Here is a 27,645-nt window from a genome sequence, read left to right as displayed (position 1 = left end):
GTAATTTTTTGAGATTTCTCCCTGTTGTCTACGATGTGATATACCTGAAATTTATGGGCGTTATCTATCATCCTGGTCTGCCTTTCTAAGCTAGGTTGATTTGTCAGACGCGTTTCGGCATTTCGCCATCTACAGTGTCAAAGTCAACAATCGAAAAAGTAGAGTAAAAAATATCTTCAGTGTGTTTTTGCGCAATTTTTTCACTGTCAAATCTGCAAATTGGTAGATTTTCTCGTACAAAAACCATTTTTTTACAACTATTTTCTTCATCATTATGTTTCCTTATATTTTCCCAATGGATAATCTTTATTGTGTTATTTGTAAATTTATTGGTAAAAAAAACTAAATTATTGCAACTATTTTTTGATTATTATGATTCCTTCTTATTTTCCTTGAACGATAATCTCTATTTTGGTGTTTTAAGCCAATTTTTTTATACTGGTCTGCGAGTCGATGAACTCTTGAACCCCGCGGGTCAAGACGGACCCAATAAGTGTCCCAGTTGCCGGTTCAGCATAAATTCATATTTTTGGCCAACGTTGCGGCATCCTTTCTGCCACAGTGTTGTAGAAATTTATTTGTGGAAAATTTATAAAAAATTTACTCGTTACCGATCTCCTGGTCCGTCTATCCTCGCTGGGATAGTCTGTCGGACGCGTTTTCACTGTCAAATCTTTAATTTTGTACATTTTCTTGTACAAAATCATATTTTTATTTAACCATTCTTTTTTAGTTTATCCAAGATAGAATTTTTTTTGTTGAATAATTCAGAATATGATCCATGATGTTGATGATGGTGATGAATATCCAACCTGGATTTTTTCTATTGTGTGTCTATCCTTACTACGTTGAGATGCACAACTGTTTTTTTCCTTTTAAAAAATTGTTATAATTAAATGCTGCTCTCATTAAGTGTAACCTTGTTGTGAAATCCAAGTCATAAATAATGTAGTGGCATTGAACGTATTGCCAAATACAATGCAGTCCTGAACTGGATTTTTCGGCATTGATTCCCTCCGCTTAACCAACCAGAACTTATATGTTTAACCCTTCAAACCACGGGCTTAGAAAAAAGTAGCGGGAGATAAACATTTAGAAAGTTACTTCTTGACATAACAAATAATATAGTAGGAAAAGATCCCCTGTTTAATTTGACACATAGTTACTTCAACTCAAGTCTTATCGATGTCAGATGAGGTCGAACGAGAAGAGATTCATGTGTTCTTGATTAGATTAGAATTTTAGCCTTTTGACCTCATGCATTACTTGTTAGTTTTTAAGGATTTACCGCTTGTGAACTGCCAACCAGCATTCTTTCTTAATGTAAATAAATTTAATTATTGATAAACCAGTTGTTTTGACACCGGGTGTACCGGATTCTTCTCTGTTCTCATTTGGCCCGTATGCCAGAATTAGCCGATGTCCGGTTAACGGACACGTCTTCCCAGTTCCCGATTTTCAGTGGGACCGCTTGGTCACGCTAGTTCAGTTTCGAATTTACAAATTGTTTATTGTAGAACGCAATTGTTTACGGTTCGTTACGAAATGATCTAGGCCTTTTTGTTGTTTTACATGAATTACCATTTACATGAATTAAAATTGCCCATTACACAAGTGTTGTAACGAAATATATATCGTAACTATAAATAGGCGGCCCGATTTATCCAGATGAATCTTTAGAAAAAAAAAAAGATTCGCGTAACGCTTTGCTGCTTGCGTAGCGAGAAGAAATGGTAAATATTTGAAGTTCAGTTTAAAATTTATTGGCCCATTGTAAAGTGTGGTTCAATGGAAGTGATTTAAGACAATAGTTAACTGTAGTCTCTCCAGGATCGGTTCCTGTTCGGCCCAAGGACGCGCGGTGGAATCTGCGTTTTATCCTTTGGCACGTGTAGATTTGCATTCAACGACGGCCAGTAAGACGAAAAAATTGATATTCCTGTTTGCCATTTACGCGGTTAAAAAAAAAATCGTAAGAAATGAGCTAAAGTCAGGCATCGACAGAATTATATTCTAAAACAGAGGCATGCGAAAAAGCTGAAACATAAAGCAGAACTATTAAATCTGTGAACTTATAAAACTAGAATGGTTGTCCACTGACTGGACTCTGTTGACTCCGAAGGTGCATGTGTATCTCGGAACATAGAAACTTTCCTGTCAGAGTCAAATCTTGAACGATACAGGGTGTATTAACTTCTATAGTCCATCCATTTAATTCGGAAACTATTAACATTAGCAAAAATGGTCTTACACAAACTTTAGACTAGGAATCTCGTGGTGGTAACGGATTTAACATAACTTTTTCATCTAGCGGGAAAATGGCACTAACTTTTATTTATTTTTTGTTTGTTTTTTTGTTTTAATAATAACCCCATATTTTTATTGCAGAATTCGATTCTAGAGCTTATTTTATGCCACTTTTACTGAAAGGAAAATTTTGATAGGATCGACCATTTCTGAGTTGGTTCGTTGGTTTATTTTGAAAACGATTAGCAACAGTTAATTTAGGAGGAATCAACTCAGATTAGAGTAGGAATCATTGGGTTGCTTTTACGCTTAACTTGTATTAATTTAAAAAAATCTTTTTACAAAAACTTTTTTTTTTATCATCATTAAGTCCATTTTATTTTTAAAGTGACTCTCAGCTGTTATTATGTATTAAAGATTAAAAGATAAAAATTTATATTTATAATAAACGCTCAAATAGGCTCCCTGCCCAAAACGGCACAGTATAAAAACCATCCTTTTTAAATTTAAACTGGGGAGGGCATCTTGTGTTACAAAAAGCACACCCGCTCAAGCATCTTTCATCGGACTTAACTCAGAAATGGTCGAACCTATCAAAATTTTTCTTTCAGTAAAAGTGGCATAAAATAAACTCAAAAATCAAACTGTACAATAAAATAACAAAGTGTCATTTCACATCTCATTTTAGATGAGAAAGTTGTATTAAATCTGTTACCACCACACGATTTCTAGCCAAAATTAACTTGGGTTTTGTGTAAGACCATTTTTTGCTAAAGTTAATCGTTTCCGAATTAAATGGGTGACTAGAAGTTGAGACACCAAGTATACATCCTCACTAGTAAGGCTTTGAGATCTGAATCTTAAGCTTAACGAAGAGCCCTAAACAATAATAGAGACTGCACAATAGACTGGTATTCGTTGCAGTTCACAACTTATCCTAACCTTAACATACAATAAAAATAAAACACTTTTCTCTACAAAAGTTTTAAAGTTTTCGCAGTAGTGAAGGAACTTGCTGATATAGACCCTCCTTGATATAACAGTGTGGTTCAGACTAGTCCCATGGCCAATTTTATGGAGACATGCTGTACACTTGTCATGCTCCATTCAAATTGTGCGGATAACGCTATATTCATCTCTTGCCAAGTTAAGATTTTTAAAGCAAGGCGAGATTATGAGAGGAAGAAGGGTTCTATATCTGCCTTTAATTCAGCCAATTTTTTAAAAGTTTGACCATAAAGTGGATAGGAACGCTGTTTAACCAGAAATTTCTTGGTCATTCGACACAAAATAAAGCATCCTGAATGTTTTCTCCTCTGTAGGTTTAAGTTTTCTTCATTCGTCTCAGATTTTAAAACATCTATAGAAAATCTATCTCTAAAACCTTGGTTAAATGATCAATAAAAATTAATTTTTCTTACTAACCTTTATATCATTTCAGCAAATGATGTAAAGAAAAATTACCAAAGAATTTGAAACATTTGTTCAATTATTTCTGTCTGCCAGAAGAGCTGACCCATGTACACTTGATATATCGACATTTTATCAACTTAATAAAGCTCAGTAAATTGGCCTGATTAATCTTCATTTATCAAATGTTACATCACAAATGATAAAACAATATTAGTCTTGCCAAATCCTTTTGAACGTAAAAGGTTTCGGTTTCTTTTAATATTAATTTAACATTGCTATGTGGTGGGTAAGGGTTATCTCTTCAGAATTATATTTACAGCTGCTGTGGGATAAGAAAAACAAAAGTAAAAATGAAGATTTGACAGATTATTTATATATATTCATCTTGATGGATCAATTATGTAATCACAAATCACAAGAAATTGTATAAAAAATTTATTTACAAATATTTTTCTACATGTTTCAAAACTTACAAATGCTAAATATCTTTTTTTTTTCTTAAAAGAAAACATCTCTACAAAAGACGTCAATGCTTTTATTTGAATTTGAATTGAATCTTATAACAGCAAATACTCATACTCTAAGCTAAGATACTTAATGACTAGGGCTGAAATAAACCATATAATGTTGTATTGTCCTTATGTTTATTTCAATTGTACGTAGAAAAATTTTATTTAGAACTTTAGATGTTTGATTTATCATGAATAATTAATAATAAATAATTATAAAAAGAATTTTCCTTGGGCAATGCCTGTTTTAAAAAAGTATGACCCCCTTGCTTACAATTAATGTTAAATCTTACAATTATTTACAATTACATATTTTAAATAATATTTATGAACAAAAGTTTTCCTTTTGCAAACTATTGATGCTAAATAAAATTACAGATTAAACTCCAATAGTGTCATATGTGCGAGAGTTGAGTATTTATGAAATTTATGTAACCTGTTCAGTCAGTATTGAAAAATTGAGATAAGCCAGGTGTTTTAAAATCTTTAAAACTCATTCCTTACACCCTAGCCCAGCATTCCAGTTACATATTCCACCAATTGGGTCAAAAGACAGGCCTTTTGGGCAGGTGTACTCCCAGCCAAGTAGGTGGCCGTTCTCCATTTTTGCGCAAGATATGAACTTTCTGCAAGAGAAAGGGTGTGGGAAGTTTCCAATGTCGAGACACTCGATGTAGCCGTCATTGTGGATTCTCACTTTCCCCGACAATGGGACGTCAACCGGCTCTGCATAGTAGTCCTCATAGTCATCGTATATAACTGGGTCTGCCACAGGAAGATTGCGAGAAGAATGGGTCGCTTTTGAGAACGGGCGAGGAGAACTTCTCAGGAGACCTCTTGATGGAATGATTATAGGAGTAGTACTCACAGGCCTTACAGTCGGTGGCCTTGTTGGCCTGGTACGGATTTTGTGTGTGACATGCTTTGTAGTTGGCCTTGTTGTAGTAACTTTGTCTTCAAATAAAAACAAAAAATATATTTTAAAAATCATTAAATAACAATTTTTGCTTTTGAGACTTACATTGTTGTGTTGCTTGAGTCGGTGGGGAAGTCGCAAGGGATTGAATGGCAGCAACAGCAACATTAGCAAGATCAGAAATTGGCTCTTCATCTTGACTGTTGATCTCATGGAATGTGATTTCCCCATGCTCATCAGTGATGTGCTCATCTGTGAATGAGCTTTCTGTGGCTTGCTCTTCAATTTGTGTAGTGTGGTACAAAATATCATCGTTGGTCAAGTGTGTACTCGGCTTGAACAATGTCTCTCTGTGATATTGTGTTGTTTTTGCAAAAGTGCCTTTAGGCGCTGAGTTTTCCAACTGTGAGTTCTCCACCACAGATTCAGTCACTGGTTTGACCACTCTTCGGAATTCGGACTTCCTTGGGGCTGCAGTTGATGTTGTCACTTCAAAAAAAGGCAAAAGAAGGCAAAATGAAAAAATTATGTAATAAACTCAGGAATCAAGTTGAAAACAAAGCCAAATATCTTGGAGTTACACTAGAAAAAGCATTGACTTTCTTTCATAGAACATTCACACTACAAAAAAGGTTGTATGTGCATTGATGGTGTGCAGAAGGAAGAAGGTAAAAACTGTGCTTGTAAACCAATATTCCGCTCTGGATGTACACCATGATGGTTAGGCTGATTGTCATGTACAATATACAACAATAATAAAACAAAAAGAACATACAAAAATATAGAAGCTCCCATATATTTGAATCACTGGAGAAATGAGAGTAAACCCATAGGTTGAGAACATATTGTGACCAACCCCTCTACAAAATTAGAACACAAACAGCAAAAATAAAATGAAAAACCTCTCAATCACAGAAGATACTGTTTGATACTTAATGGCATTAATGGATTTAGGAGTATTTGAGTGGGGAGTAGTTGCCAAAAACCAGATGTTCAGAATTTAGGCATATACACCTCCCATATATACATATACACTTCCCTAACCATCTTTCAAGCAGAAATCCTTGAAAATGAGATTACTCAAATCATTTTAAACAGAGTATATAAAAACTAAGACATTAAACTCAAATATTGTTAGGTTGAGAATGGTAGTGAATTTTGAAACCAAAATAAAGAGGTTCTAAGACTGAATATGAGTTAGGAGCTGGTATCTGTGTAAATCATACTAACCTAAGGTATGTCACTGTGGCTATTGAACATGTGCTATGGAGATCAAAAGGCTGGACATTTACAACAAAACAACAGCCATCTACTTGGCCAGCTAAGGCAACTACTTCATCAGTAGCAAAGTTCATACTGGTTTGAGATAACATCAATGGTCCTGTCAGATATCGTGGACAATTACAAAATTACCCTAGTCTTGGTACCAGGGCATTCAGGGCAAAGAGGAAATGAGGAGGCTGATAAATAGGCCAAGGAAATTTCGATGAAGACACATATCAACCACAGGAGGAAGTGCTTTGGAACGTAAAATGTAACTGTAGATGAAATTCAACCACTGAAACCAGGCTCACTGATCAAATTTCTTGATGAATTCAGACTCACCAATTTGCACCAAACAGGGATTCAACATATTTTACCGGCTGCAGTGTATTACACACCCTGACTAATACATCACATCTAAATCTCAGCCCTGAACCCCTTTGTGCCTGCACCAATTTGCCAAAAATCTGGATCCATCAGACAATGGATGATGAATAAAACCTTGGTTCAATAAGAATATATTCCAGGAAAGAGGCATGCAAACAAGTCGCAGAAACTAATGGTAGAACTATTAAACCTAGGAATGAAAAGTTTTGCTGCTTCTAGTCTATACACATACCTCTGGAGTAAGTGTATAGACTAGAAGCAGCAAAACTTTTTCTCTGATGGTGTGAAAATCTATGCAGGTGGAGATTTCTACACCTTGGGAGGAAATTCCAAGCATGAAGGATAGCACATAACAAAGCTTTGGAATCTCATCAAAAGCTTTAACAAAGTGCACTAGATAATAATGGAGACCAATGTTGGCTGTCGTGCTTATGATCATAAAAATGCTGATTTCTTTTAACCTTAACCTTAACCTTAAGGTAAGGTGAACAAAACCAAATTGCTCTGTAGTGGGTCCTGGACAGCAAGAGTAGAGGGGAATGAAGAAGCGGATGTCCTTGCTTGGAAAGTGACTGCTACACACAAATAGGTCTTGAACCCGTTTGTGGTAAATGATCCATCTACAATGTGCATCTCAGGAAGAAGACATGATGAAAATAAGGAAACAATAGAATTCTGGACTGGACACAAACAATCCAAGAAACCTCCTAGTAAAATCTGGAAAGAAATTTCAGAATGCAACAAAGGAAGCTAGAAGAGACTCCTAACAGGATTTTTAACAGGCAGTTTAGAAAGGTTGACATCAACCAACACGCTATATGCAGATTATGTAAAGAGACAGAAGAGACCCACACACCCTGAGGTGGTAGATTTATCCACAGGAGACTCACAATATAATCATAGAACAAATACAACCACTACGACCAGGCATAATAATTCCTCGATGAATTGGGCTCACCAAGGAACTAAAAGTATAGAACAGGGGATAAAATAACTCTCAAAGGACGCAGAACACCCAATCACCCTGAATATTTATCTACGTTTATATTATGGCATGTTTATACCATAATATATGTATTTTTATACAATTCTTAAATGCTACCTCGAGTATTTGGGAAAGATGGCTTATTCTTCTCTGTCTTGAAACGGTTGAGCCTTTGCTTCAATGAATGAATTGTTGAGAACTGCCTAGCAGTGGTTGGTGCTTCTGTTGTTGTCGTTGTGGTCGAACGTGAAGTTGGTCTCCTCTGTAGTGGCCGTCTAGCACGAGAGATCTATAAAAAAATACCCTTTTTAAATTAAAATAACTAAATAATTATTAAACTTTAGTAAATGTTGTTTTTCACAATGCAAATAACTTCAACCTTCACCACAAATCAATGTTTTGACTCCATATAAACAGATAATGTACATTGTAATCATGCTTTTTACAAAAGATATTTTTTTAATGCTATTAATTACAATTAAACAGTCATATTTGTATAGATGATTTACATTGGTATTTGAATAAATGTGTAATTAAATATGAGGGGAATAGACATTAGGGCCTAAAAAAAATATTTAAAAAAAGACAAAAATTACATTAAAGAATTTTTCTGAAGTTCTTAATAATAGGTGTTTATGTTTATTTAAATTCAGGTGTGTTTTTATTGCTTGAATGCTAAAGCTTTTTTATTTACATTGGTAAAAGAGTAATACGTTGGACACATCCAAGTATCCAAATAATTCAACATAATGAATAATTTACTACTGTTAAAATTAAATCTTAATTGACAAACAAAATTCCATGCAAAGGTATATAACATTGATTTTAGAAATTGTTTCCTTGCATTGGTTTTTAAAAATGTGTTAATAGTAGTTGTTTTATTGGGTTTAGCAAGACAATTTCTAAAAACCTTTTAAAATGTTAACACCATGTACTGATAAAGTTAAATTAAATAGTATAAACAGGATGAAAACACAGAAGAAAACGAAAATAGATACATATATTACATGCTACAATATAAACAGTTTAATTTTATATTAATATAAATGAAAATAACATAAAAGGCTTAGGTCACAAGTTCAAGTTAAACATTTTTTAATGTATCTTCCAGAGCATTCTATATGCCTTTTATAGATACGTCATTGTACATGCCACCAGAGTTTTGTACTGGCTGTTAAAACATTAGAGAGAAGAAGCCACAAAGAGTGCCATGCTGAGTCGAGAATTAATGCACATTAAAGACTTTGCATTTCTTTTTATTAATGGAATCATTACACTGTGATGTAGGAAGGTCTGTTAGGAACACTATCAGAATGTATGCCGTATAATGTACCTGTGGTCCAAACACCATAAGTGTTGAAACACACTGACATGCTTGTAGCATTTTAGACATAAAAACAAGTTTTATTATTTGTATTAAATCAAACAAGCGGATGATAACACATGTTATGATGCATTCATGCTGATGTTAATTATGGATGATCTACCGTACCTCTTTTTCCCCTTTTATTGTTTCATCGTCATCGTTGAAGTAATTATCTACTTCTTCTTGTGCTAACGAGTCCCATATTTTAAGAGCTCCCCTTATTTTTGTGTTGTCATTGTTGTCGTACAAATCTTCTTGACTTCCTGGTATCCCGGACTCTCCAACTGCCAAATCCTTTATGGTTTTCTTTAAAACCACTCTTCTCACTTTTCCTTTGTGCTTTGTCAGATACTGAGATGTGGGGTGTGTGATATTTTGTTTTTGACTAGATTGATTCAGTTTCGCTGAAGTAGCTTCAGTACTGATGTCCTCGGTAAACTTTTTCCTTCCTCTGACAATTACTCTTCTGTGATTAGGTGTGCCTTCTGAGTTTGTTCGTACAAATTCCCTTCTTTTTGGCAATTCTTCATAGCTATTTGCCCCAGAAAATTTAGTTTTACCTCTTGAGACTCTTTGTGGGCTTGCCGGTGGATCAATAGAATTTTTAGTGGAATTTTCTTTAAATTGTATACTCTTTCCAGTTTCTGGTTTTCTTCTTCGGATTACAACTCTTGCATTGTCATGAAGTTTGTTCCTTAATGCCGGATTTACAAATGTTTTCTCATGTGAAATCTTCGGAGTTTCAATTTTTTTATGTAAATTATTTTTAAACACATCCCCAGAAGACTCAGTTCCTGATGACAATGAGTCATTATGATTTTCATGGTGTTTTGTTTTTCTCAAAATTATTTTTGTTCTATTTCGTGGGCGAATAAGCTGAGGCTTTTCTGTAATGTCAAGTTTTAACAAGACATCATTTGAACTGGTCTCTTGATCTATTTTAGATTCATTTTCAGCTTTTTCTCTATGTAAAATTGTGGTAAACTGAATTATATTTTGTTCTGTAGAAGGCTGAATTGTTGTAGTATCTTTTTCATTTTCATTTTGAGAAATTGTGTTTGTACTTGTGGTTGCAGTTGTTACGTTAAGATCTGCTTTGGTCAATAAACTTTCCATAGGGGTTGTAGTAGTAAGAGTATTAGGAGTTGTGCTATTTAATTCATACTGAAAGGTGGTTGAAAGACTAGAATGCTTATAAATAGGGTATGGTGAAACATCATCACTAGAGGTAGTTTTATTATTTGCTTGTTCACTAGCCCGAGTTGTGTTAAAAGCGTTTTCAATCTTTGTAGATGGTTTGAAGAAAGGTCTTCTTATAACATTGCTTTCTCTAGAAAATTCTCTTGATAAAAGACCTTCTTCTTCTTCATCTCTTTCGGTTGTTGAACTTTTTTGTGTTGTTCTTCTAATATTAAAATATCTATTTTTGCTTCTTGTGAATTGTTTAGTTGTTTGACTAGATTCTGTTGTGGGTAGTTGGTCAAGAGTTGATTTTTCTGTGGAGCTATCATTTCGAAACCTAAATCTTTGCCGTGGTGAAAATCTGTTCACTGGCTTTTCTTCTTCCTGAGATGCTTCAGTTGTTGATCTAAAACGATTTCTACTTAGAGTAAAACCCCTGCTTCTTTTTGTGACTTCTGAAGGTTCAGTGGTTGTAGAACTTGAAGTTCGGTACTTATTCCTTCTTATAGCTATATAAGCTGGTGTTGTTCTTACTGTTGTTGTGAATATAATCTCTGGCCTTTTCTTTTGAAAACTATTTAAAATAGGCCTTCTCGAATATGGTTCTTCAGTTGTTTCAGCCTGATAAGGCTTTGTAACTGTCTCAATTAGATTTTCTGAGTCTTTGAGAAGTTGTTGAAGTTTGTGTAGAGGCACTCTTTGTCGCTGTGTTGCTCCTTCAACAACATGAGTCACAACTCTGGTGGATGTAAGAACACCAGGGGTTGTCGTTAACACATCACTCACCTTTATTCTGGGCCTGGGTGTTGTTGTTGTTTCAACTAATTCTTCAGTGCTTTCTTCCTCTTCATTCAACTCATTTTCAGTAGTGCTTTCATTTTCATGCCGATTCCTATGCCTCTGGAGAGTTACATACCTGGAACATTTTATAAATGGAGTATTTTCGTATGAGTTGTATAGTTTTTTAAAACAATTTGTGTTACCTTGAAGTTGTTGCTGTTGTGTCAGCTAATGGAGTAGATCTGCTTCTGAAAATGTTTGAGTATCTCAGTGTTGTTGAACGATCTGAGCTGCGGCTTTCATCCTGAGTTTGCCTGTCTTGTGATTTTGACCGGAACCTGTCGGCAGGCTGGTATTTTGGTCTTGGTCGCTCCACTGGCTTCTCGATTTCAAGTCCTTCAGTCTGGCTGCCCCTGGCTCTGTATTGTGGTCTTTCCTCTTCAACCTCTTCTTCATAATCTTCAGAATCTAAACTTTCAGTTGTAGACGTGCTTGGTCTAAAGGAAAATTAAATATTTTGTTTTTTAATGCTTTTGTAATAATAATAATAATAATAAGAGTTAAATTAAAACGCCCTTAAAAATTAATAATAATATTGGGTTGTCCGGAAAATAATGCAGGATTTTGGTATTAAACAAAAAAAAAGAAACTAGTTACTTTAAAGCAATGTTCTTTAATCAAAATAATTTNTGACATTCATACAAATGAGTAATCCTGTAAACGTAAACAGAATATTTTATATAGATTTTTTTTAATGAAAACTTAAAATCCTGCATTATTTTCCGGACAACCCAATAATAAGAGTTAAATTAAAACGCCCTTAAAAATTAATAATAATAATAAGAGTTAAATTCAAAATAGTACCTCTCCCGGCGAATAGTAACATATTTGGGTTTTTCTTTTCTTGATGACGATCGGCCGGTTTCTCGTGGTAAGCCTTCATTTTGAGGCCCTGACGGACCATTGCGTTGAAATGGTTGATACCTTGAAATATATTAATATGCATTTTACTCATAATGTCTACTTATGCTGAGGTGTCCAAGGCCATGAACCTGTCACTCGATCATTTCTCATTCTTGTGAACTGCCTTTTGTTGCTAGTTTTGTCTGTCAGATGCATTTTAGAAATTAGCCATATGAAGTCTGTTATTCTTATTAAAGTGTGAGTGCTAAAACTGGCAAAATAGCACAAAGACCATGGTTGATTGAAAAATTCCGAATCGGATCTAACAGACAAAACCTGCAAGAATGGGCAGTTCATGAGAATCAGAGATGACCAAGTTACGTGTCCAGTGGCTACATTTAACATAATGAAACACAAGAATTACTTAGTTGGCCTGCTTATGACACGATTGTAAAGACTTTTGCTTATGGAAGGGGTTGTTGAATCAATTTCCGTGCCTGAACTTCCACCTTCAAGCTGCTTTTCCAATTCAGCAACTCCTCCTAGTAAATACATCAAAAATATATTAATAAACTACAGTGTTTTCTTAAATTTATCTAATTTGTACCTAGTTTTTTGATCAATGTAATTAATTGTTTGATTGTCTGTGGGTCCTCTTCATCCTTCTCATCGAAATAATCTTCCTCTTCTTCTTCTGGTGGAGCTTCAGTTGTTGTGGTTGTAGTTGTGGTGGTTGTCCTGGTAGTAGTCTTGCTATTTGACTGTGAGGCAGATGTAGCTTTTGTTGATTCTGTTGTTGTGGTCGTAACTGATTTTTTCTTGCAAGGAACGTTTCTAGCAAAATCACAAGAATCTGCCGCTTTGTTGAAAAACAACCCTAAAATGATATGTTTAAATATATTTGCCCTTGTGATATTTAATCAAACAGTTCCAACCTGAAGGGCAAGTAAATTGGTGAGCGACAATTCCGAGGTTGGATGGCCCACTGTCCAAACACCAAAAGTATTTCTTGCAATCTCTTGGATGTGGGAAAAAACCTTCGTCCTTGCAGACAAAATCTATAACAATGAAAATATTCACTCTAATGACTTCTATCAACTGAATTTTTTGAAAAATTGATGTAAAAATAAACGCGTACCACTTCCTGGGTCAGGTGTTGTTGGTGGATCAGGTGTGGTGACAGTCGGAGTTTGTGTTGGTGGAGATGTGGTTGTCCGAGGAGTCTTTGATTTACCAGTTTTGAGAGAAGATTTCCCACGAGGTGCAGAGGGAAGTTTATTGCTGTTCACTAACTTGCCAATGAGTGCTTCTTTAGCCGCTTCAATAAGTGGATACGGTCTAGAAGAGCATTTTCCCCTGAAGTCATCATTGTCAATTGACCAAAACATGATGCCTCCAAGATTTTTTTCATTGACATATTGTGCCTATAAAATTAGATTTTTTAAATAAATTTTGTGTAAAGATATTACATTGAGAATAAATAAATTCTTTTACTTTTTTTTTAACAATAGCCTCGTCATCATATCCAACCCACTGGTTTCCTTTGTAAGCGTAAGGTCCCATTGCAGATTCCTTCGGTTGTTTAACTGTCCATCCATTTTTAACATTTGCGCATATCTGTTCAAATAGTAAAAAAATTTCATAGTGGTATCAATATTAAATTTAGTAACATGTGATTACCTCGTAGTATGCAAGATATCCCTTTTCCCTGGTGGCGTCTCCTTGCTCACCAGGTCCATCTGAAGGAGAACCAATGTCGGTCGAGTCTTCATTGAACAGTGTGTATGATCTACCGTATGTTGGTATACCCAAAACTAATTTATTTGCATCAGCTCCTTTCAAAAGGTAGTGTTTCACAGTAGCATCCTAAAATTATAGTAAACAACTCATTATCTGTCCAAATGAAATATTTTTGATATTATTAAATATTATTCAAATGGTGACTTACAATACGTATTGTTTAGTTAACTTTAAAAATTATTTAAAATATTAATTGTAAATATGGTAATTTTATTTTTACTTACAATTGACAGCTGCGAATCAAAATTGTATTCTCCTTCTTCTTCAAGCGAGTATAATGGAGAATGATGATTAATCGAAGGTTCAAATGCTGAATGGTAATCATATGATAGAATATTCATGAAGTCAAGATATCTGAAAATTAAATTAATTACAACCTGGTTCATACTTATTTAAAGACTTAACATACCTGTTCAATTTTGGTATGTCGTATCCTTTGTCGATATACTCTAAGCCGGCAGGTACTGCCATTGTGAGCAAAAGCCTCGGTCTTCCAGTTTTGGAGGACTCCCTTTCAAATTCTTCTCTTAGTTCCTAAACCGATAAGAAATTAGTAAAATATAACTTCCAATAGAATTTTTAGATTATTAATTCTTGCCTGTACTAATTGAGCATAGTTATCTTTGTCCCTCGGCTTTCCACCGTCTCTGAAAGCCGGATACTCCCAGTCCAGGTCAAGCCCATCAAAGTGGTTCACTCGTAAGAACTTTACGACGTTTTTGACGAACTCTTTTCTCCTATCTTCGTCAGCAACCAGTGGCGAGAATCTGGCAGAGCCCTCGTTCCATCCCCCGATGGCCAGCATTGTCTTCAGGGCCTTGTTGTACGTCTTGAGCCCCGTGAATTTGGCATACCCACCCTGCTCAATGTCTTGATATTTGTCGTACGGCCTAAGACCATTTTCTCGGTCTAAGCCACCAAATGCATAAATCAAATGGGTGCATAGGTAAGGGTTTATGTTCTGGGGGTTGAACTTCGCTGTTCCAGGTCTGTAGACGCTCCAGTTTGTGTAATAACAAACGACCCTTCTCTCCTGTTTAGTATCTCGCTTTTCAATCTCATCTATAAAGCCAAGTGACAAAAATTATGACAAACTATAGTTGGTTTAAATGTTTAGCTGCAGTTTTTTTATTTAATAAGGGTAGAAACTTTAATTTTTTGAAAAATAAACTTACGTTGGTATGATGAGGAGATGGCGAATATGACCAAGACCGCCTGTGAAAGACGCATCTGAAAATAAAAAAGTATACACTAAACGTTTGTTTTATGGATCATAAGTAAAGTTTACCGAAAAACATGATAGTCAAGTTTAAATTTTTAATGTGAATAAAAATTTACATTCCATGCTAAGGGAAAGGGTTTCTACAACAAATTCTTGATTTTTTTTACACTCTTTTAGCGTTATTTTTTTAAGCAATTCTTTAATAATATTTGTACGAGGTATTAAAGTTGTTTTTTGTTATTTGGCTGATATTTGAGAAGCTTTTGTAAATGTCAAACGCCCATCCTGTTGTAACATTTAATTTTTGCCGTTCGGTACAGCGAGACTAAGCGGGCCAGGAATCTTCTGACAAATGAAAAACAGCGGCTCAACAAAAGTTTTGACAATTTTAGACTGCTTTAGATTTTGCAGCTTTAAGCCAAAGTTGGCATGAAACTGGAGTGAAAAAATAGAACGATCTAACCAGTCAAGCTCCATATTTGGATCCATTCCAAAACACGCAGACCAAGGCAAACTCAGGATTCACTTCGCCTGTGGCTTTCACCCAAGATCCCGGGTAGGATCAAAGGTATCCAAATACTCCGTTGTGGCTTCCTCTTTCCGGTTTGACGACGGGCAAATAGTTGTAATTTGGCCTCCCTCTGCTGTTTCCTCTCCCAGTCATTTGGACGCCTTTTCGTAAGGGAAAGTGCGTGCGTATTTACATGTTCCATCCTTTTGACACTCGAATTGATGGTTGGTAAGTCTTTTTACGACTTTCTAACAGCTTCGCTCCTTCAAAATGGAAACAAATTATCACCAAGCCATATCCAATGTCTACCAGCTTACCAAATCCGCAGTGAATGCTAATGGCTTTGAAATAATTCAGTCACGTATAGGACGTAGGAAAATAATAAATAAGCCACCTAAATAACATGAAAAGATATCCAACAAGAAGAAGGAAATATCAACTATAATTATGTTACATTTGATTCCTGAAGAAAAGAAGATTTGTCTTTCACAGTTATTTCTTACAGAAGAAATGATATTTTACTACTAAGGAAAATCTAAATCTATTTTCAACCACTTAGTTCAATACTGACTAGAAAATACTAAAACTATGTCAACTTTGTTTTGATAACTCCAATACAAAAACATCGTTGCATGGCTTAATTGTATCTTTTTACACAAAAGTTTGAAGGCAATAACATTTTTGGTTTCTTAAAGTGGACTTTTACTTAACTATACCGAAATGTAATCGAATAATTTTGTTTCATACAAGTATCTTCCATTATGTAGCGTTGATTTATGTGTCTCTCCTACAACCGAATTAATTTGTAAGTTCCTCTAGAAGGACAAAAACCCTTTAAACCATTATAGGTAAATTTTAAACTGTAAACAATACAGTTGAATCATTGATTATAAATAAATTAGAAGGATATTGAAGAATATGCTTTAGGTGGGTTATCACGATGGCATTTCACATCTTGAACGATTTGCGAAAATTTTGACCATAGATCAATGAAAAAAATCCAATAATTTTGCAAGACAATCTAATTTTTTGATTAATAAATGAAACTAACAACAATATTTTTTGACCCAGCCTAAAACAGTAGAAATTTAGGTGGGTATCTTGTTTTAGGTTACCTTTTGCGTTTATCGAGAGTGATTGTATTTATTAGAGTGAATGTGTAGTCCGAGACGATGGTGGGATATTGAATACTCCAATAAGAATAATTATAAACGTATATATTATTAAATACATTAGATTTCGTGGTCCGATTGACCAAATAACTTTTTTCAATTAATTAATCTTTATGTAAGGTATTGGGTGAAATGAAAACGCTCATGTCACCAGGGGGATTCGAAACCACGACCTTCGGCTAAATACGCAGCTGTTCGTGACTTCGATCCACTCGGACACCAACTTCCCATCTCATTTTTATCTCAACCAATACCTTACATAAAGATTAATTAATTGAAAAAAGTTTTTTGGTCAATCGGACCACGAAATCTAATGGATTTAATAAGAAAAGTGAAGTATATCTTCTCTAAAGCTCTCCGTGGCCATTTCATTTGTCGCCGAGAATCGAATAGGTTAGACGACATTTCAAATGTCAAAAAGGAGGGACAATTCAAAAGGTGGGTTGAGATGGGAAGTTAGTGTCCGAATGGATTGAGGTCACGATAGCTCAAGTGGTAGAGCAGCGGCGTATCTAGCCGAAGATCGTGGGTTCGAATCCCGCTCGTGACACTGACTTTTTTATCTCAACCAATACCTTGCATGAAGATTAATTACATGAAAAAACTTATATATTATGTTTAAAGGATGATGGAGGAATATCGAGAAATCCGCCATACTACTTAGTAGATATCCCATTTTGTGTTTTCTTTTGTATATAGAATAGATGTATTTATTAGAGTGAATGTATAGACTGAGGTGATGGTGGGATTTGAATACCCCCATCGAACCGCAATTACATTAGTTATACATTTACATTGTACGAGTAAACTAGTGTAATGATGGAGGAATATCGTACTTGAGTGAAAGGTATTAAAAAGGAAAGAATGTATGTAAAAATGGACGTGTGCCTAAAACTGCATTCGTTGTGCGCTGGAATTGCTCAGTTGTCGACAACCCTGGAGCCCTTCTGCAGTTACGGATATGAAAAAGGTATGACCTCGGAAAACACCAAAGTGGGTTTTGCCATATGCTCAATTCTGTTTATAATGAGTGTAGTATGTACCTATCACAAACACCAGCATAGTTGCTGGCTGAGTGGTACAGTGTTACCTGATTACACGTATTTCTAAATAGGCTCAAAATAAATGAGCTAAACCATGTTTTCATTAAAAATGTATAACTATCCTACAGTTTAATGTAATTATGTCAGGATAATATAAAACAGAAAGGCAAAATCGTTTTGGATTGGGAAAACGCGCAGATCATGATGATCAGTTGGAACTATAATATCGGATAATTGTTCATCGTCGTGCGGATTGAACTACAGACCCATATCCCACGATATGATCCATTAGGGTGCGTTTCAGCCATTGTGCTCTTGGATCTGTGGCAAACGTTTTCCCATCGACGTTTATCCGTACAATTCACCGTAGGCCCGCGGATATCGTGGGTACAGCGAAAACCGACAAAGCCAATTAAGGTCAATTATAGCACTTTCACGTCGGCCTTTTCGCAACCATGAACGATTAATAATCAGTTTTAAATTAGACGGGATAATCCCTACGAGGAAATTATCAACGCATTTATAATCGCCGTTGTTTACGGTAGAAAATAATCAACAGTTTATCTTCTTGGTTTTGTTCATCTTGACCTTCTCCGTCGCCTTTATTTTATTAATGGGTTGAATACAATTTTTGATTTGTTACATTGATTTTTAAGATTAGCTGTTTTTAATATATTTACTAAAATTGAAATAAGAAAACAAAGTTTTGATGTTGGAAGCTTTAACCAAGGAGAAATGTAGGGTAAAACCATCTTACTGGACAGCACAAAGCTGGTTTGAAATAGTCTAATTAGATTACAAGCAGTTTGGATATCTATTTTGCAATCCATCCCCGTCTCTTCATGACCAGATCTCAATTTCGTAATTTACATTCCAGTTTTCTGCAGTGTGCGATCACTCCCAGGTAGAAAAACGAGAAAAACGTGTTTGGTACCGAGTAGTGTTATGGTCAAATTGTGCAACCTAGTGACCACCATGGTGTTAGTTGATTATCCGGGTATAATTACTTCAATGCTAGTTAAAAGATGCAAGCTATGGACAACAAAAGTGACTGTAATTCTTTCTAAACGGGCTCGGAAAAATTTGAAGCCAAGAAATCAACTGTTTGAAATGGTATTACGCAGTCTTAATTCTTAAAGGATTGAAAAAGGCGGTATCCTGTATACCGGCGGTCTGGGTTTCACTTTGTATATCACAACCGTGTTTTTTTCATACTTTTATTGTTACAATAAACAAGGCCACCGCGTCGAACCTTTTCACATCGAAATGAAATTGTTTACGATTTGTTTCGTTTTGGCTTACGGAATGTTATCAATGTTTCCGTTTTTTTTTCGCACTATAACTACCGTATCGACCTTTCAGTCTGGAAAGAGAGAAAAACAAATGCAAATACTGAAACAAGATCTTGTTTGTTCGAATCGAAACCGCAAGGAGGGTCTGATCAGAAACGTGTTTCGAAGGACGTGAGACACTCCTTAGACACTTGACATTGGCGTAATTGAGATGCGGGATATCGTGATCATCATCTCGGTGGTCTTGAAAGTGAAAACGACTTCCTTCGGCAAAGTAATGACGGGGAGAACATTGCCCTCAACAGGAAAAACTGCATGTCCTAGAAAGTTTGTCGTGTTTATTTTGATGTTCGTTTTGTCCTTATGTTTGTCCTTATACAATTAAAAAGGTGAAGGGCTTGAGGGAGTATAAAACTAATTTTGTCCTGAAAAGATTAATTCCAGTCATTATAATCATGACATAAAAGATTAACATCTCACGTGATAGTCTAACTTCCTATTCCGAGCTTTTTTAGGAAAGGTTTTTTTTAAAAAGAACTCGCTATCCTCGCCAAATTCGGCTTCGGCCTCAAAATTATAATTTACCGATGTACCGATGCCCTCTTTAAATTCCAAGTCATCGTCGTTTTGTTCTTGCTTAGTAATTTCTTGGGCCATGAGAAGTGTAAGATTTTTTAATCGAAAACACAAGGCGACAAAAAAAAGCGAAAAGATTCAAAATGGAATGAAAATACACATCTCATCAAATGACCTTGATTCAACTTATGCGTAATACATACGTCCAGAGATTTTGACGATGGACTAAAATATATGAGTTGTGTAACATTCAAGCTTTCTCATCTAATAACTCAAAGACAAAAACCGGACACTTGTATTTATTTGTTTATTTTCCCTAATAACAAGGTATAAAGATTAATAGTAGACTTACAATTAATGAAAAATGGGAAAAGAGGAAAAATTCGAAAGGTTGTAGGTTTGCGATGGGGAGTTAGTGCCGAATGGATTGAAGTCACGATAGCTCAAGTGGTAGAGCGGCGTATTTAGCCGAAGGTCGTGGGTTCGAATCCCGCTCGAGACACTAACTTTTTCATTTCAACCAAAACCATACATAAAAAGATTAAGTAATTGAAAGAAGTAATTTGGTCAATAGACCACTAAATATAGTAGACTTAAAATCAATTTATTAAGTTTCGTGGTCCGCTTGACCAAATAAATTCTTTTCAATTAGTTAAAGTTTTGGTTGAGATAAAAAAGTCAGTGTCACAGGCGGGATTCGAACCCACGACGTTCGGCTAAATACGCCGCTGCTCTACCACTTGAGCTATCGTGACTTCGATCCACTCGGACATTAACTTCCCATCTCAACCTCACTTAAAATTAATGTTAACACGTAAACATAACTTCGCAACAGCAGAGGTCATATAAACCCTCAGGGTGCCGGTGTTTTTGAAAAAAAGCCCATTTGTAAATATGTCGGGTTCGAATGCAGGGTCGCTGGATTCGAACCTGGGACCTTTACCTTACAGTGATGAGCGCCGTGTCAAAGACTAAACCTTGCGGCCACCGACGCCCAATTTCTTGTTTATTCTCTTTATAGTGTTACTAATCCTTTTACATTCTTTATATTAAAAATAAAGAAAATCAGTTTAAATTCATCCTTTCCACAGCTATCGCGTGAGTTAATTTTTTTTAAAATTGTTCTATTTGAGAAACAATAAATATGAGTAAAAAACATTTTTCTCAAAAGCATGGTTTTAACTCGAGAAGTCTTAGTCCGGGCAGATGCTTTGGCCAACGACATACATAGCCCAAGTGCTGGGTATGCCGCCCCCTACTGGATGGTAATCCATGATGACGTAGGATTGGGGGTCACCGGAAGTCTCGATCGTAGAAGGTAGTGTTCGACCGCGAAGTACGACGGGTAGAGACGATCATTTTATTGCTCTTACCGCACTACGGATCCGTCATGTAACGGCTTCATTGCGAGGTAGTCAACTCCAAACGATCCGGTGAGCTTTAAAACAGTCATAAGGTTTCGTAAGAATAACCTAGTTTCTAGATGTCCAACATTTAGAGGTTTTTACTCTCAGGAGCTGGGGAGCAAGGTTGAGTTCGGGATTCAAATTTTTACCCAGGATACAAGAATTTTATTTACACAATTTTTTTTACATCTGTTTAGCGCTATATTAAATGGTCTCTGAATCCGTGGTTGTCTTTTGAGATAGGGGGGCGAGCGAAGAAAAAGAAGCCTATCTGATGATCCACCGTGAGTGGAGAAGACGTGTCAATCGCTTTGCTTCATGTGTCATGCGTGAGTTACAGCCTTTTCAAAGACAATCAGTTATGGTGTGGGGTAGAATCAACGTGCATGCCCCAAGCCGAACTGATTATCTTATATAATGGATCTTAGACTGCACTAAGTATTGAGGAAGATCTTCTGGAAGTTGTGGACCCATTCGCTCAATTTATTGAGGAGGTGTAAGAATGATAATACAAGGTCGCATGTAGCTCGAGTTGTCACCCATTACTTGGAGGATGCAGGAATTATCACAATGAATTAGCCAGCATGCACTCCTGTCATGAATCCTATAGAACACTTACGGTTTAGGCATTTTTGCCACCTCCAAAAAACGTTCAACATTTTCAAACTGTTCCTGTTGAAGAATGTGATTCTGTTTCACCAGAGGAAATCCCGTCTCTTGTTTACTCGATGAGTAATACGCGTTATTAAGAGAAAACTCAGATAAATTGTTTAATCTATCACTAGATGAGTTTCTTGTGTTAGTTGAATTTTCTTTCAAACCATCATAAATATTTTTTTAAAAATAAAAACTCATGAATAGAAATGTTAAATTTCTGTGTGTGTAGTGTGTTTTTCAATCTTTTTAAAAAGATAGGCCCTATTCAGAGTCGTTATCAATGATCCGGATTTCGAGCTTATAACTCATCATCAGATTGAAGGAATTCTACAACCACGTCTCACGACATGGAATGTAAGACTGAACCCCCTTCATGAATTTCTGATCTCGTTTAATTTGGTTTACATTAAAGTATGTTGTAATTAATATAATGATAAAAATAAATATAAAGTTTGAAATAAACAACAAAATACGCATGTTTGGTTTTTGTCTTTGATAGTCATTTTTTTTATTCTGTTGTCGTTCTTCTTTATTTCTTTCTTCTTTATTTACTTGTATTAAATTATATTTGCAATATCTTTTTTTTTAAGGCAGGTAAATAGATTTTAGATGATTATTTTAAAATAGCTATTTCAAGGAATCCATACACATTAAGACAAATGTGAAGCTACATGGTCAACGGGTGACCAATTTCATATTTATCTTTGTTTATACGTCCAAACCTTTTGGTGTCACGAATGTCATACATTCTAAATTAGCTTTTTGTGTATTATAAATTTCATAAGAATTAACTAACCCAGTATACAACAAAGGAAGGTTGAATCGACCGTCAGGATATCCAGAAGTTAGAGATCAGGGAACAAGTAAGTTTTGTAACTTATACCAAGCTTTCAACTTTTATTGATGTCTTCATCAGGGCTGTATCATAATATTAAAAGTAAAATATGTAATAACAACAGAAAAACAACAACAGCACATATATGATGATAATGTTATTCATAGATGTATTGTTGTTTTTATTCTTATATCATTATAAAAAAATTTATTTTTAATATTGTGACGAAGCATCATGAAGACCTCAATAAAGGTTGAAAGCTTGGCCATCAGCTACAAAACTTACTTTGTTTTGATGACCGCATCCCTGATCTCTAACTTCATGGTATAATCATTTGACTACGATTTAACCGTGACTACAAAATAAGGTATGGTGATAACCTGGCATTACCTAGATAAAGACTTAATTCAAATTTAATACATCTTTTAATTATAAATAACAGTGTATAAAGTTGTATAGTAGGCGTCCAGGTTTCACATGCGTTATATAACATAGAATTTTTAATGCTTTGCTTTTTATTATTTTGTTTATATTTTAAAAATTTGATACTTAAATTTTTATTGTAAATATTGGGTTGTCCGGAAAATAATGCAGGATTTTAAGTTTTCATTAAAAAAAATCTATATAAAATATTCTGTTTACGTTTACAGGATTACTCATTTGTATGAATGTCAACACTTATTAATCCTCTTCCAAATGATATTGTTTGTTTACCTCTGTAGCATTCCGCTACTTGGAAATAATTCAGTCATCCTTATAATGTCAAAGCGAGAATTTCGTACGATTTTCTTTTACGAGTTTAAACTCGGCCGAAGCGGAGCCCAAACGGCTAGAAACATTAACCAAGTCTGGGGCGAGGGTTGTGTTAATGAGTGCACTGTGCAAAGGTGGTTTAAAAAATTTCGGGAGGGAGATTTCAGCCTTGAAGATGAAGAAGGTCGTGGAAGGCCTTCCTCTCTTAATGATGATGTTCTGCGATCAGTGGTGGAAGAAAACCCCAAAACAACTGTTCGAGAACTTGCAGAGCAACTCAAAGTCAGTAAAACGACCGTCGCTGACCACCTCAAGGCGATTGGAAAAGTGAAAAAACTCGAAAATTGGGTTCCACACTCATTAAACGATCGCCAAAAAAATCAGCGCTTTGATGTTTGTGCATCACTTCTTTGTCGAAACAAAAATGACCCATTTCTGGCCAGAATTGTTACATGTGACGAAAAGTGGATTCTCTACGATAACACTAGACGTTCTGGACAGTGGCTCGACAAAGGAGAAGCTCCAATACATTTTCCAAAGCCCCCAACTCATCAAAAAAAGGTAATGGTTACGGTATGGTGGGCTTCATTTGGTTTAATACACTACAGCTTCTTAAATCCTGGCGAAACCATCAATGCTGAATCATACTGTAACCAAATTAATACCATGCATCAGAAATTGGCAGTAATGAAGCCCTCTTTGGTCAATCGGAAAGGGCCCATTTTGTTGCATGACAACGCTCGACCACATGTGTCACGTGTAACGTCACAAAAATTATTGGAGCTTGGCTATGAAACTTTGCCTCACCCACCCTACTCTCCGGACCTCTCGCCTACTGACTACCATTTTTTTAGACACCTGGACCACTACTTACAACACATAATATTCAAAAATCAAACGGAACTGGAAAATGCATTTATTGACTTTATCAATTCTAAAAATTCTGAATTCTACTCAGACGGAATTAATAAGTTACCAACACGTTGGGAGAAATGTATTGAGAGTATGGGAAATTATTTTGATTAAAGAACATTGCTTTAAAGTAACTAGTTTCTTTTTTTTTGTTTAATACCAAAATCCTGCATTATTTTCCGGACAACCCAATATTATTTGAATGCGTTAAATTTAAATGTCTGTACAAATGTAATGAACGAAAAAAAAATTTTGCGCCCGAACAGGGACTCGAACCCTGGACCCTTAGATTAAAAGTCTAATGCTCTACCGACTGAGCTATCCAGGCTCATGGGAGAATGTTCTTGTTTCCTACCTATAAGCCACTAATGCGTTTTTCATCAATAAATATTTCAACTTTTTAATTTAGATTTACATTTAAATCTCCAAATTTTTAATTTTTTTAATAAAAAACACTGTACTTGTGATTTTTCGTATTGTAGTTTGTTCTTGCAAAGCGAGACTGTACTGCTCATAACGAAAATCCAACATCGGCGTAAAAGCTTTCTTGATTTCATCAGATTGAATTTTATTCCATAATGTTTCGGCTGATAATTGACTATTTTAATGTGAATATTTATTCTTCCAAATTATCTCAATTTCTACATTAGTTTAATTAAATAACCAACTGTAATTATTTACAAAAATACCTTATAAGGGGTTTTATATCCTATTAAAATCATTAAATTGAAGATATTATTACAATCGTTATTATATTTTATTTTTAAGATACCCTATCGTTTTTAATTTAATTCTGTACATAACATTCCAATTTTTTTGTACATCGCACTTTTTATTTACTACTCTTTTTATAATCCATTTACGTTTTCGTAGTCAATTGACCAAGTTACTTTTTTCAATCAATTAATTATTCTTTCTAAGGTGTTGGTTGAGATAAAAAAAGTCAGTGTCATGAGCGGGATTCGAACCCACGATCTTCGGCTAAATACGCAGCTGCTCTACCACTGAGCGTGACATCGGTCCTCTCGGACACCAACTCTCTATCTCAACCAACCCTTATTATAATATATAAATTTTCTAACATTTTTATTTTTATGTTGATTGGGATTCGGGTTGTGGTCTTCAAACATACAATGTTATTATATCAACGCCCAAGCTTTCGACAAGTTTTATTGTCTTCTTCAGGGGATCTACAGAGACATAGGGACATAATCATTTAGACAGTTATAAATAGTTTTAAAATATCAGTTTTTTGTTACTTACAGATACAAAGTGAAATCGTAAACACATTGCACATTCCACGATATGTATATAAACAAACTATATACATATATAATAAATAAATAAATAAATAAAAACCTCTTCTTAACAGCCTCTTACATATATAGGCATTTTTTAAAACCAGTAACAATTACTTAATAAATAATATTCTTTTTGTACATAAATATCACAGGCGTTTGACTAGAAAATTGTGTTTACCACGTTATCAGGTGGGAGGTTCCCCACACTATCACCTAATGATAACAGTCATTTCTCACAATTTTTAAAAACAAGATCTTAATTTCTAATACATTGGTAATTCTATGTTATCACAGCCTGTTATAATATATAAATAAATAAATATGTACGCAAGTATTGTTACGATCTTTTCGGAGAGACCTTATCTTTTTCTAGGATCCCACTGTACATCACACTTAAATTATTCAGATCTGTTTTTAAATTACAGGCCATGTTGTCCTGATGAATATATATCACTTCCCTCAAAAGTCTATGGCCTGTATTTTGTTCAGAAGCCACAATTTTGACTCCATCGAAGTCAAAATTATGTTTCGTAGCGTGTGTATGTTTGGATAGTGCTGTTCCCGGCCTTTCTTCATCATTGCAATCATACTTATGTTGCCGCACCCGTTCGGATAAATATTGTTTTGTTTGGCCGTAATACACAGTGGGACATTGTGCACATTTAATGCGATACACTACATTAGATTTTTGTAGTAGAGGTTCTTTACATTTAAGTTTTGTGTAAAAATTCTTACCTACTTTATTGCTAAATTTGTAAACAATTTTTACATTATCTATTTTTCCTTTCAACAGTTTTTTTTTAACTTGCTTGATGTTCCAGCTACATATGTAACTGGTTGATAAAGTTTCCGCTCGACAGTTATATTCTCAACCCTTGTTGCTCTTGTCTTGTTTTCCATTAATCTATTTATTAATGATCTGGGATAACCATTGTCTACTAACATAGAGAGCACTTTTTCCTTGTTCTCACTATGGAACCGATCATCACTCAATTTCAGAGCCCTGTCCATGAGGTTAAAAACTATATTAGCTTTCATTTGAAAGGAATGGTTGGATGAGAAATGTAGCATCCTATCAGAGCTGGTTGGTTTCCAATACCAGTTAGTTATTAATTTTCCATTATCTCTAATGACAACTACGTCAAGAAAAGGAAGTTTCCCATCCACCTCCGTTTCTTGCGTAAATTGTAGCGACGGATGGAAAGAATTAAACGCCTTCAAAATGTCCACCAGCTCACTCTTTTTTACAATCAAAAACAAGTCATCAACATATTTCTTAAGAAATTTGATGTGAAATTCAAAATTAAGACCATTAAGACATTAGGGTATGCCTGGTTTGTGTATTTTTGGAAGGTCATATATCTTTGGGCAAACCGCGTTGCTAGTTTTCAACAGCCCTTTTTGTCTTCTGCCCCTTCGGCCCATCGTGTCCTCCATTAATAGCCCAGGAACAGAACTGTCTAAATATGTTGGTAACATATTAAACAAGCTGGATGTAGACAAACATTATAACATCCTCAATGCGTTTGTGTTTAGAGAGATGATAAAAGACCTCACCATAGAGGATGATGAATTGCTTGTTTCCCTGAAGAAGACAATAAAACTTGTCGAAAGCTTGGGCGTTGATATAATAACATTGTATGTTTGAAGACCACAACCCGAATCCCAATCAACATCGTATGAAAGCTGGTTGATCGCACAACAAACATTTTTCTTTTTCTTACATAATTTTCTCTATCGAAAATTTCTATCTTATTAAAATTAAATTCATGTTTATTATACTTTGAATTCCATGATACACATGTTTCTTCTTCTTCATATTTTGCATAATTTTTATGCCATGTTAGTCGGTTATCCATATTTTTGGTTGTAGGATAGTTCGCAATCTTTACAATTAATTACACAAATGATATCATTCTGGTATTCAATCGGCATTTTTATTTTTTATTTTGCCTATTTATATTGTAGAGACTCTGGCAACCTACTTACATAAGTCACGGAAATGAAATTTTTAAGTTCAACAGATTTATTACTTTTATTATTTCACTATGTTGCATTTATCTATTATTATGTTTTTTTTAGTTTTTATAAGAAGATTATTTTTATTGTTAATAATTAATAAACAATAAAAATAATCTTTTTGTAAAAAATATTTTTTAATAAGGAAATTTATTTTATTTTCCTTTTTTTAGGTGCTTTTATGAAATTTCTTTC

At 34.9% G+C, this 27,645-nt stretch overlaps 2 protein-coding genes and 1 non-coding gene across 6 annotated transcripts in view; 1 reads left to right on the top strand and 2 right to left on the bottom strand.

Annotated features, from left to right (window-relative positions):
• LOC106663605 overlaps nucleotides 1-27,645 on the top strand; it is a 167,761-nt gene that overhangs the window by 40,296 nt on the left and 99,820 nt on the right. The window lies entirely within an intron of this gene.
• LOC106663599 (serine-rich adhesin for platelets) overlaps nucleotides 4,563-27,645 on the bottom strand; it is a 113,044-nt gene continuing 89,961 nt past the window's right edge. Inside the window, exons 2-17 of one of the 2 annotated variants that reach the window (XM_014388512.2) lie at nucleotides 14,927-14,981; nucleotides 14,350-14,813; nucleotides 14,161-14,285; nucleotides 13,976-14,105; nucleotides 13,632-13,817; nucleotides 13,446-13,568; nucleotides 13,090-13,375; nucleotides 12,887-13,009; nucleotides 12,559-12,828; nucleotides 12,376-12,493; nucleotides 11,913-12,032; nucleotides 11,252-11,545; nucleotides 9,213-11,184; nucleotides 7,838-8,009; nucleotides 5,191-5,574; nucleotides 4,563-5,123 (exon numbers count right to left, since the gene is read on the bottom strand). In XM_014388512.2, the coding sequence (XP_014243998.1) occupies nucleotides 4,663-5,123; nucleotides 5,191-5,574; nucleotides 7,838-8,009; nucleotides 9,213-11,184; nucleotides 11,252-11,545; nucleotides 11,913-12,032; nucleotides 12,376-12,493; nucleotides 12,559-12,828; nucleotides 12,887-13,009; nucleotides 13,090-13,375; nucleotides 13,446-13,568; nucleotides 13,632-13,817; nucleotides 13,976-14,105; nucleotides 14,161-14,285; nucleotides 14,350-14,813; nucleotides 14,927-14,981 (5,283 nt within the window). In that variant the 3' untranslated portion in view covers nucleotides 4,563-4,662. The remainder of the gene's footprint in view (nucleotides 5,124-5,190; nucleotides 5,575-7,837; nucleotides 8,010-9,212; nucleotides 11,185-11,251; nucleotides 11,546-11,912; nucleotides 12,033-12,375; nucleotides 12,494-12,558; nucleotides 12,829-12,886; nucleotides 13,010-13,089; nucleotides 13,376-13,445; nucleotides 13,569-13,631; nucleotides 13,818-13,975; nucleotides 14,106-14,160; nucleotides 14,286-14,349; nucleotides 14,814-14,926; nucleotides 14,982-27,645) is intronic. The other variant, XM_014388514.2, reaches the window with a different exon arrangement.
• On the bottom strand, nucleotides 24,386-24,458 carry Trnak-uuu. The gene has a single exon. It is a non-coding gene; the product is annotated as a tRNA-Lys (tRNA).

This window comes from Cimex lectularius, unplaced genomic scaffold (assembly GCF_000648675.2).
Source record: "Cimex lectularius strain Harlan isolate CLEC.00 unplaced genomic scaffold, Clec_2.1 scaffold89, whole genome shotgun sequence".
Classification (NCBI taxonomy): Eukaryota; Metazoa; Arthropoda; class Insecta; order Hemiptera; family Cimicidae; genus Cimex; species Cimex lectularius.
This window is presented reverse-complemented; position numbering and strand designations above follow the sequence as displayed.